The following is a 12,050-nucleotide window of genomic DNA, read 5'->3' as shown; positions in this document are numbered from 1 at the left end:
GCTGATGCTGGGTAAAATTAGATGTGCTATGACTCATTTCTACACCTTATTTGATTCTGTTAGATTCTTTTTTGTGTGTAGTTTTAATATGGCACTTTTCTTCCGCTGTGTTTTGAGAATTTAGGACCAAACTTTATTTCATTGTCATTTCTCTCTCTCTCTCTCTCTCCCTCTCTCTTTCAAACACAACATAAATGTGTATACATTCAGGAACGGCTCTTAATGAGTTTGCTGCCTAGAAATGTAGCTATGGAAATGAAAGAGGATTTCCTGAAGCCCCCTGAAAGGATCTTTCACAAAATCTACATTCAGCGGCATGACAATGTCAGGTAAGATCCTCAGCATCCCCACCCCCCCCACCCCGCCTTCCCTTGACTTTACTACTTTACTACTGCCACTTTAAACACACAACATTTGGAGACATCGCATTCTCCTCATGGGGGAATTTGGTATAAACACTGTCTAAGAACATTACAGAGCATGTTAAGAATTAAATTAATATCTTGGTCCGAAAATGCCCTCTGGAAAGAAAACTGAAGGGTGGTGACATTATTATCCTCAGAGTGGGAAAAACTGAATGAGCACCGGACATCTTATGCATTTGAAGTCTTAGAAATGACTTGAGGTTACACTTTGCGTTTGATTCATGGGTGGAAATCTACGTGCACTGACATGGTGGATCAAAATACGGTCACTGGACAGATGATGGCATGCTGCTGGTGCTTGTATTGAATTCAAGTCCATCAAATCTGATCCAGCAACGTCATCTCCATTGTTCAGGGGTCATGAGTTCTGTCGTAAGCCCGCACACGAATGATCTTACAGTGGTTTGCTACACAGAGACTCTCTGGTCTGAGGAGGAACCGTATTTCCTCCTTTAAACTTTCCAGCACACCAAACTATCTGTGAATCAGTTAGTTCTGTAGAAGCTGTGGGATGCAGTTCTGCAGGGACGGATAATATATTTAAATCCTTCCTTTAGGTGAAAAAAGCTTAACAACAAAGTACAGTATTCCTTCACTAGGAAAGTTGAAATAAAATGGTTTGTTTGTCGGCAGGATTACTCATAAACTCCTTTGTCCAGTTTTCACCAAACACCGTGAAGGGGTGTAGCATGCGCAGGCCTGGGGGGGAAACCATTTAGCTTCCATTGTGATCAGATCTTTATCAGCATTGAAACAACTGATGAGAGTCTTAAGATATCTACAAGCTGAATTTAAGTCATAGAGCCACCCAGTGGGTACAAGAAATTAGCCAAAAACAACAAAAAATAATAAACAGGCACAACACATATGTGTGCTCACTAGCACCACCTAGTGGATGCCGGAAGTGCTATTTGCCGAACATACATGCATTAATCACCACTTGTGCGAGGATGGATCATAAGCGCTTGTTTTACTCTGGTTTGGCTCAAGTCTGTGCTCTCTAGTGCCCTCTAGTTTGTTTTTACACACTATTTCTGGTTAGTGCATATGTGTACTAGGAGCGGCAAAAAAAAAAAAAAACCCAAAAAAACCCAAAACATGATGGCAATATATCACCACATGTTTTTTTTCCCTGACACAGTATAAATATTCCAGCTCAAAATATCGATTCCTCTCCAAGTAATAATTCATGTTTTAGGAAAGTCTGTAAATACTCTATGACTCATAAACCTCTGCTTTGGTAATGTCGAAGTACAGCTACTACACTGCGTGATACTTCCTGTAGTTGTGAGTGAGGCAGTCAAGGAAGGGCCGGTCAGAAGCCAGCGTTAAAGCAAACATGACATCTGATCATTTTTCAGGGAACTGTGTGGAATAGTGAAGTTTATTGAGATATTGTGTTATTATCGTTTCACGTATCGTGATACGTGCCGTACGGTGAGATTCTTGCTAGTATCCTTGGAAACCAGGTCAACACAGTAACTTCACCTGATAACTTTACCTCCACTCTGTCTGCAGGGAGTCTCTCCATCCTTTCTTTCAGAGAAAAGTGTATTTGTTTCTTGTCTTATGTGTTTGGCAGTTTTCAGCCCAGTCAAAAGGGTCACTGGTGAAACACCGGTGCAGGTACAAATGGTGTGTTTCACACGTGTTGCACAATTAACCACGCCAGCTTGTCTAAGAAAGTGAAGGAAAAACATGAGTCACTGCTTATCTTTTTCTAACCTCAGAGAAGCTTCCTCTACCCCACTCTTCCCTGGAATCATGTTTACGCTGCTCTCGTCCTTCAGCAGCTCAACTCCCGCAAGATTTCAGAGCGAGTGAGACTTCTGTCAGGAATCCTTTCACTAAAGTCAGATGCATAATAACAGTTGATGCCTTCAAGCGGGGAAAGCAAACACTTTTTACTTTGACACGGACAAAAGCCTGAGGTGATAAGTTTGGAGCTATTTGGTGGTCGCAGTGTTTTCTGTGTGCAGCCTCATGTATGGAGACCGGCTGGGCGTTAATTATGTTAATTAACAACAACTGGCACTTAAGGACAATGAAGTCTGGTGTAGATTTCCTTCTGACCTTTCTCAAGAACACATTTAAGAGGAAACTGTTCGGCGAATGGAAGAACCTGACGCTAATCCACCGCCTGCCTCGTTTTTATCACCTGCTTTCATCTGTGTCGACCACATTGTTCAGTCTTCCACATCCCACTCCAACATTTCTTTTCTCTTATCTTGCCTCCTCTCGTCTGTGCTCTCGGAGCAGCAGGGAGGTTTGGGAAGAAGAGTTTGCTTAGCATCCAGGATTAAGTTGCTACAGGAGATTAAATGCAATGGAGACTAAATTCTTGTTGCATAACGTTGTGTGCGCTGGCTGTGGATGAATATGGACACATCTCAGTGGAGCTGTGCTGATTGCTTTTGTGTCTTGAACTCTTCAGATCGCGGCGGCGCCCTTTGAGAGCGATCTAGACTGGGTGTAGACGTGATTTATGTGATTTGGGTGGACTGTAATTAGAAAGTAAACAGTGTGCAGATCAATTTACTCACAGTTTTCCTCATTATGTTTTGAGGACTGGGGCAGTGTTTGATGTGATTATAATCCAGCCAGGGGATACTGTTGTAATCAGTCACTAAAAAATAAAAACATGATTCAAAATGTTGCTGCTGTTGTTTAATAGGATTTGGGATAGCAAAAAGCCCCATTCTAATATATGTTGGTGAACATTTTTGTTTGTTTGTAACTGATCTGCTGATAGCTTCACAGTTTACATGCAAATACTTTAACCATGTATGTCTGATATATATATATATATATATATATATATATATATATATATGTGTATATATATATATATATATATATATATACAAAAATATTAACACAAAAATATGCTTGTGCTTTGCCAGATTGTTACATTCACTAATTGATGACAAAACGTTCTGATTTCGTCATATACACCTCGTCAAAATGGGTTTCAAAACTTATTTTAGGTGTGGTTTTATAGTTTTGCAGCAGCTGATCTCGTAAGAAAAAGACGTCTTTTATTGTCTCAGGATCTTTGGCGGAAATAATTATTTGAAAAATCCCGGCGAGATAACGATTGATTGCAGGAAAGAAAGGGCGATTTCAAACCTTTCTTGAATGTAAACTGAGTCCCTTCTTAATGTCGCTCTTGGTGAGAGTGATAAATGATGAACAGTGATCGTCCCAAGTCATTTTAATCAGATTTCCTATACATCGCTCTCAAACGCGACAGCTACATCGTCATCGATCTGTTTTTCCTTCCTGACTATTTACAACAGTGAATTCCACCCACACACACACATTAAACACACATGACATTCAAGACATTCCCGCCATTGGAACACGTAAATGGATCATATGTATCAGCTATAAAAAAGAGGCTTAAAACACTTCATTGGAGAGTTGTACATCTCAGTATATCACTCTTTTTACCTCCTGCGGAGATTGTTTTCGTTTGATATGATTAACGGCTGTTTTCTCTATTCTTTGCAACAACTGTAGGTTTTTCAATGGTTTTATCGGACGTCGTTCCCAACTCAGTTCATTTAAAGAATCCCACAAAAATTCCTTATGCTCTCTGGATGTGAGAGACTGAAAGAGGTTCATCTACTAATCAATACTATTAACAGAAGCCCACTCTGGTCAGATTACCGTGGCGATGGGTCAGGCCAGAAATAACTTTTCTTAGTTGTTTCTTCCTCAACAACTCCCATGAGTCTCGGTGCAATTCAGACTTCATTTCTAGAGCTGACATTAAATTTGCTGTTCAGATTTAGTCTTTCAATCAATTTTGATTATAAATGTGCAATTTAGATTTTTTGGTTAATTATAAACTTTGATTATTAATTATCTCTTTGAATATGTGCAGTTGGGAAGGAAATGATGGATGAGAGTGTGTGTGTGTGTGAGTGGGTGTGTGTGTTCGACGATAGAAAATGCTGGTTCCCGCATTAATGGTAATTTGTGTAATACGCAGCTTAATTATTTGAACAATTTTGCTCAGAGTAAATGTTAATGCCCGTCAACTCCTCCCATCGGGCCAATTTATTGTTAGCTCTGGAAATTGTCGCTCTCTCTCCATTTAGCATTTTCAAGAATGCTTCTTATACATTAATGTAGCTATTCATCATGTGATGAGTCAAATATAGCATGAACGCTTCACGTTGTTCACTCCCGTGCTGCATCTATTCTACCTTTGGCGGAACAACGCTGTGATTCCTGATCTGAGCTTCAAATGGCAGCCAACACTCGTGCTTCATGCATGCTTCACATGAAAGTGAAGACAAAGTTGCACATGAGGTTGAAATGAGGCAAGCACAGCCAGAAATAACTGGGCACAGTTGAAATCACATGAACTGGAACCACACACCTGATGGTATGTCCCATAGCACGCCATGGCTGCTCCGTGCTTTATGCACAAGCACACGCATGGTGATGAGGACTTTTCATAAGGAAAACTCCAACTCTGTGACACTTAAGGCAACTTTCTAGCTTCATCATACCCACATTACTTCTGTGTTTTGGGTGCAAATTATACTGCTTGTTCCTCAGAACTCATTAATCAGCATCCAGGTGAGTGTCAGAGCAGAGAGGGGGTCTGATTATGTAGAGTTACATAACATAATTCTGTAGCTCACAGTGGCTGCTCCTTCTTCTTACATCAACGCTGACGAGAGAATGGGAGAAAATACCCATTGTCCTTTTATGATCGCACTGTTTTGTGACTCAGCTTTGGGACAGAGAGGTTGTTTTGTATCCGGCCAGCTGTGAGGTCTGCTCCACTCTCCTCGAACAGGTTTCTTCAAATTTGGCACAAAGGTCCACCTGGACCCTCAAGGATAAACTAAAAATATCTGTGACCTCCCATCTATCCTCTTCCCATGAATGCAGTACCTGCGGAATGCCAGGATGAACGTTTATAACATCATTCACAAAGAGTTATTTATATGATGGCAGGCACATACTGTAGAAGACACAATGTTGGGATGCGGCAGGCTTGAAAGGATTAAGTCAGAGACTGATCATGGTTAGCGTGACCAGCAAGGACAAATAAAGTGGAGCAGCTGTGGGAAGCGTTTGGTTTGCATTCGTAGTAACTCTTTCACGCTGACTGAAGCAGCATAATGATGACAAGAACTGCTCACCTCCTGTAAATCTGTAGTGCCCTGGAAGGTCATTTGAAACACGCAGGAAAACGGTCGTCACCGCCACTAACTCATCATCGGACTTAACTACAAAATACACCCACCAACTGTACTGACTGACCTCATCAACATGTGCATCAAGTAACATTCTTGTCAGTGAAAAACTACTCACCAAGTCTGGGTACATGCATAGTACAAGTACATGAATGACGACGAGTAGCAAAGATCACAGGATGATTTTATACATCTTTTTTTAGACCAGTGGCCCACTTGTGATTGATTGGTAAAATAAGCCACGTTATTCTTGACACAAAACACTGACTGCAAATAAATTGCGCCAATTATTATTATTAGTAGTATTATTATTAGTAGTATTATTAGCCTCGTCCCCTCTTGATGTCTTTGGACTGTGGGAAGAAGCCGGACTTCATAGAGAGAACCCACACAGGAACAGGGAGAACATGCAGACTCACACAGAAAGATCCTGTGCTGGAGCCGGGACTCGAACCCAGAACCTTCTTGTTGTGAGGTCCCTGTTCCTGTGTGGGTTCTCTCTGGTACTCCAGCTTCCTCCCACAGTCCAAAGACATCAAGAGGGGACGAGGCTGATTGATACTCTAAATTGACTGTAGGTGTGACTGTGAGTGTGAATGGTTGTCTGTCTCTATGTGTTGGCCCTGTGATGGACTGGCGACCTGTCCAGGGTGAACCCCGCCTCTCGACTGAAGGCTCCTGGGATAGGCTCCACCCCCCACGACCCTTAACAGAATAAGCAGAAGAAAATGGATGGATGAATAATAATTATAATTATTATTGTTCTTGTGATGAGGGGTTGGAGTCACAGTTAATCACAATATTTTTCCCCACAACAATCATAGTATTGATTTTGCAATAATTACTATATTTTGAGTTATTTATGATACACAATCTGTGTAACCGAAAAAAATACAAAATATACATTTACATCTATTATTGCATCGTTGTTGTTATTAGTGTTAAAATACTTGAGGCTAGTTCCTCTTTAACACCAGGTTACCAATGCTATTGCAAGTGGAAGTCGATATTTTGCCCCAATCCTTGTTACTAGTATCTAATACTTTCCTATTGTGGACTTTTAATTAATTGGACATTATCAGTTTGTCCGAGTTAACATTTCAATCCTCTGGGGTAAATTTTTCTCATCAGCTTGGAAGACGTCTCACTCAAAACAATTAAGCGGTGGAGCTGAAGTAGTTTTGGCTCGGCGTCTGTAGCCTGAAACAGAGTTTGTTGTGTTAGATTGTGGGATTAGATAACTGGCCATGTGTTGTGTAGGCCGATCGCTTAAAATCAATTTGGGTTCCATCCAGCTCATTTGCTCTATTATTGGGTAATTCGCAGCGGACATTAAGGCTGATTTGACTGCATCCATATACGCTTCCTTATGGCCGCTTTCTTTTGCCCGATGATCTGTATACTCCACCGAATCTGTTTTTAGAGCTGTATTTAATTAACGTTGTTTTGTTTTATACGCTAAAACAGCCTTCCCTCTGCCTCTCTCAGCTACATGTGGTTGCCTATTAAAACATCCACATGAATTGAATGCATTGCCCCTCATCATGATGACATCTGTGAGACAACACAGTGACATTTAGCAGCTCCCCCTTAGAGAACCAGCGCTCTGTCACATTGTGAAAACTCCAGCCCACATGAAAACTGTCTGCCGTCGCTATGATAGCAGCAGACATGCAAGTTGTCAGGACAGTCAGGGTTTGATGACTAATCCCCTTCGCACCCTCCACACGTCGCCGCCACATAGACGGGGTAAATCCTTCATGAGGAAAAGTTACCGCTCTGCTCTGATCTACATTGATAATGAGTCTTTCATTGGTTTCAACAAAGGAACCCCCCCACCCCCACCCTGAGGGCCTGTTGCTAATTCAAAATGAGTCATGATGCATAAGAAAAATGTTTAGGATATTAACAGCGAACAAACCTCAGCTGAATGCAAATTCAACCCTCAAGCCCCAACACAGCAGCTGTCAAAAGGGGGAGTTCACCTGGAGACTGCGGCCTGCTCTCGATGGTTGCATTCTGCCTTAGAAGGGCTTCTCTCCAGCTCCTAACAGGACACGTCTCCACCTTGATCCCCGTGAGAATGCTCCTGCTTCTATTTTCAGTCGCTCTGCTTGACTGGGCTGCCAGTCTGTTGTTGAAAATGGAGCAGGCTCTCTTTCTGTCTCGCTTTTAGTTATTTTGCTTAGCGCCGGTTGTCGTTAATTGGGATCTTTGATTAGTTTGTTACAAATGCGTTATCTAACTTTAGCCCAAAGAGGTCCTGAATTCAGTTTTACTAACCTATTTAGACCTGATGATGATACACAGGTGGAACAGAAGTCATCTTTCAGCTCTGCCTTTTCAAATTTTCAGCAAATCATCTATCAGTGTGTACTGTATCATATGGTATTGTAATATCTCTTGATATAATCACATTGCAGCCCATGTATTGAACTAGGTATGCTATGATGATCATCAATATCCAGCCCTGTGGAACCTGAAGTCATATTTTAGACTATATCAGCAATTATGTCTGTACGAAACTGAATAAACTATCTCACTGCGATTATGTTGACTGATACTGTGATTGCGACGTTAGAGAGAATGTTAAGTCTTATACCATTATTCTGATTTTCATTAAAAAAAGCAATTATTTAAATGATTATGGTGTTATTTTATGGGAATCTCTGTTAAACCACAATGTTTTCTTGAATTTGTAGACGATGATGCGTAGGCAGGATGTGTCCATCGCCAACACAACATGCCATTGAAAACGGTATTATGACACATAATTAGCTGCTAACAAATATTGTTCCTTCCTGTGATTTGAAAAGTGCTGTAGGCAATTATTGATGATAATTCATGCATCCATAACACACAACCAACAAGACAATCGAAATCAATACACTCGACTCTCAAGAGCAATGCCTTTCAAAGTCGTGAAACAATGCAGCAGTGACACTGAGCTGATGACATCCTGTTGACAGGAGAGGAAGGGATAAGATACAAGGAGAAGCAATTGTAAGGAGGTCAACCGTACTTCCGATCATCTTGAAGATCTAAAACATCATATTTAAGCCAAAAACCACCCTTCCATAAAATGCCTCCTTCGCTCTGCTTGAGGCTGAATAAAGCGATGTTATCGTCTAACGTGCTGCTCTAAATAACTTTTCTCTGTGTGTGTGTGTGTGTCTTTTGCAGCATCCTGTTTGCAGATATAGTCGGTTTCACCAGTCTGGCCTCCCAGTGTACAGCCCAGGAACTGGTTAAACTCCTAAATGAGCTGTTTGGAAAGTTTGATGAGCTCGCCACGGTGAGTCTGTTTCCCTTCTCTGAATGCACATCCCTCAATTACAGTCACTGTTGGCATGAAAGAGGCTGCTCTATTTCTGTGTGTGTGCACACTGCGGCCAAACTTTGACATGGCAAGGATGTGTGTGTTTGTGCACTGCTGCAGCCACACTGTGCCAGCTTAGCATGATGTCACAGTGAATAGTAGAAGCCCATATGATGTTTAATATGATTATCTAGCAGTACATTTGAGGAAGACTTGACAGACCGCTTTAATCTAGTCCAGACCCACCAAAGGGCTAAGCCCTCCTTCACTCTGCATGTGTGAATGAAAAGAAATCAGTTATGCTCGTCTCAGTTGCTCTTGTTTTGCGCGGAGGAAAGACTTCAACGCTCCCATCTGTCAATGTTTCACTTCTTTTGATTTCAGAGCTGCAAATCCATCGCTGTGAATGTAACTGCTTCTGTTAATCTCTCAAATGTGCTGTTGTTACCACCGATAGGGGAGGATTTGTTTCTGGTCTCATGTAGTCCCTCAGAACTCTACTGGTTCTGGAGAGGTGTCCAGTCAACCTCTTTATTCTGCTAAAGCACAAAAAAAAAAACTCATAATAATAAATAATAACATGGATTTTTTTTTTAGTGAGCTAACACTTTTAATATGTAAGATGGCAGATTATAAATTTTCTTGATCAGGCATCAGCGTCACACTTTGTTCCGCATGTCAGTTTGGTGAAGGTGACATAAAAAGAAGCTGAAAGAAGAGGAGAACGTGTATCTGTGCAACCGTTTACCGATAGAAAGGAGCAGCTTGCTCTTAATGCATCTCCAAACTTGCTATTTTCAGGGCGTAGGTCGCCACTGGCTTGTAGCTGCTGTTTCATGTGCGGAGGGGCAGACAAGGCTGGCTGATATATGAGCACGACGGCGAGCTTCTACCTGCAGCATTATTTTCGGAAAAACTACACAAGCCCTAAGATAATTACCACAAACTGAATTTGCATGGAGGAGGATCTCGTGTCATTTGAAGTAATTTCATGTGTTTTCAGGGGTATTTATTTGGTCTACATGAACAAAACTAATGATTATAAACATGAGCGTGATTCGATGTACGTATTAGAACCTGTCCTGTAAGTTGTGTGATTTAGAATTAGCACACACACACACACACACACACACACACACACACACACACACACGCGCCCTCTAAAAATGCATGATTCTGCTGCTTCATCTTCAGTTTGGCAGACACATATTATCCCCTGAAGATCCCCCCCGTCACTGCCTTATCGACATGTAATCTGGCCTCTATTACTTTCACAAGGCACACGCCCTCATCAAATCCATTAATCCACAAGATTACAACTCAACCTTTTTTTTTTCTTTTTTGCTTTCATCGAAGGTTTTTCTTGGCAGAGTCATGACTTCTATTTTTAACTTGTTTGTTTACATGCGCAAAATAGAAAACGGCTAAAAAGAGACTGCCGTTTATTTCATTTGTTCTAGTCGACTGACTGCATCTGTCTCGCCAAATAATCTTGGATCATCTGCTTTACCTGTTCAGTGTGCCAGTCCAAGTCTGGCTTTAAGCTGTGTAGAGTTGCATTTTACCCTGTTGTGCTATTAGATTAGGTGATACACACACACGCTGGCTGTCTCTCTCTCTGTCTCTCTCTCTCTCTCTCTCTCACACACCCTTACCATTATCTCTGTTGATGGCAAAAGCCCCCCATTTGTTTAGCCATCCAGGTTTCTTCAGACTCCACACACTTTTCACAGCGAAATCCAAAGGTCCTCGGTCTCTGTGAGGGAAGCTGTACAATGAGATAGATATCTGATATTGTCTTATTTATAAGCCCATCATGTTCGATAAAAAAGGGCTATCTATATAAATCTGGAATGGTTGTCAAATGGAGCCATTAAATCTATGAGAGTTTTGAATTAGAATCATTCTTTTCACACAGTAAATGTCTTTACCTTTACTCTAAACCTTAAAATCCTACAAAATGAATGATTTATATTGGAAGTTGTGTTTTTGACCCCATAAGAGAGGTGAGTCACCACTACGTGACTTGAAGAAGTCTTTGTGTGCACACACACTTGTTCAGATTAAGTCATGCCAACAAGTCAATTAAAGTTTTTGTTCTTGTTTTTAGATGCTGCAGCTCCAAATTATAGATATTTACTTTCATCTCCCAAAATAGTTTTTTTTTATATATATATATAGAGAGAGAGAGAGAGAGAAAAAACAATTTTCTTTCTGTTGTGATTTGAGCTGTCTCGTTCTCTTACTCACAACTGAATAGATTGGTCTGGCTCGGCTGCTAGCTGGGAGCCTCATACTACACCAAAAGGCGGTCCCCAGCCACCAAACTTGTCATCAAATGTTCTAGCCTTGCCCTGACCCAAAGCCCCACTCATTCAGATCTGCTTTGGCAGGACGTGGCAGTGCCAGTGACTCATAGCTGTGGTCACGGTGGGCACGCAGACTCTTCTCGTTCCATACGAAGAGCGGGTGCTGCCACATGGCCACTGGGCATCATCTCATAATACCATTCCAGCACCATCCCCACACCACCTGTCCACTCTTTGGACTAGTCAAGCTGCATGGGAAGTGGGCCAGGAACGCAGTGTTCTCCTAAAGAGCTGTAGTCGACCAAGTCTCCTCTCCTCTCTTCTTCTCTCTCTCCTCTCTTTTCCTCCAGTTCCTTAGTTACCTGCTTTAAGGACCCATAATTGTCAATAATCCAAGGGGCTGTATTATTTCAACAGGCAGCGGAAGGGGAAGATACACTGTTGATGTGTTATCATCAGTTTATATTGTTGATATGGCAGATGCTGGTTTATTTAAATCCATGGAACAATATTAGCATTCTTGTAGCTTTCGGTGGCCAACATATAAATCTTTCACTCCTGGTTATAAGTGGTAATTAGCTTAACTTTGTTTGTCTGCAGTTTGGTACTGAGCAGGTGGTGTACAATTGGTTTATAAGAGCTTTTTTATCACCTGCTGCTTCTGGTAACAAGGTTGACGTGCACGGTTAGACTGAACCTAAACAATCACAGGAATAAAAGTCGCTAAAAATGCTGCGGGGGGTTGAAAAGGGAGCCGCAGAGTCGGGTGACTCTCAGG

The 12,050-nt window shown here is 41.5% G+C and overlaps 1 protein-coding gene across 1 annotated transcript in view; it reads left to right on the top strand.

Annotated features, from left to right (window-relative positions):
- Positions 1 to 12,050, top strand: part of LOC147261636 (adenylate cyclase type 1-like) — a 39,858-nt gene that overhangs the window by 4,259 nt on the left and 23,549 nt on the right. The window contains exons 3-4 of the mRNA XM_086203754.1: positions 211 to 329; positions 8,828 to 8,939. Coding sequence (XP_086059880.1) covers positions 211 to 329; positions 8,828 to 8,939 — 231 coding nt within the window. The remainder of the gene's footprint in view (positions 1 to 210; positions 330 to 8,827; positions 8,940 to 12,050) is intronic.

The sequence above is a fragment of the Aulostomus chinensis genome, chromosome 5 (assembly GCF_037954235.1).
Source record: "Aulostomus chinensis isolate RoL2024-O1b breed Wild chromosome 5, RoL_Achi_v1.0, whole genome shotgun sequence".
NCBI lineage: Eukaryota > Metazoa > Chordata > Actinopteri > Syngnathiformes > Aulostomidae > Aulostomus > Aulostomus chinensis.
The sequence above is the reverse complement of the archived record's forward strand: the minus strand, read 5'-3'. Positions and strand labels throughout refer to the sequence as shown.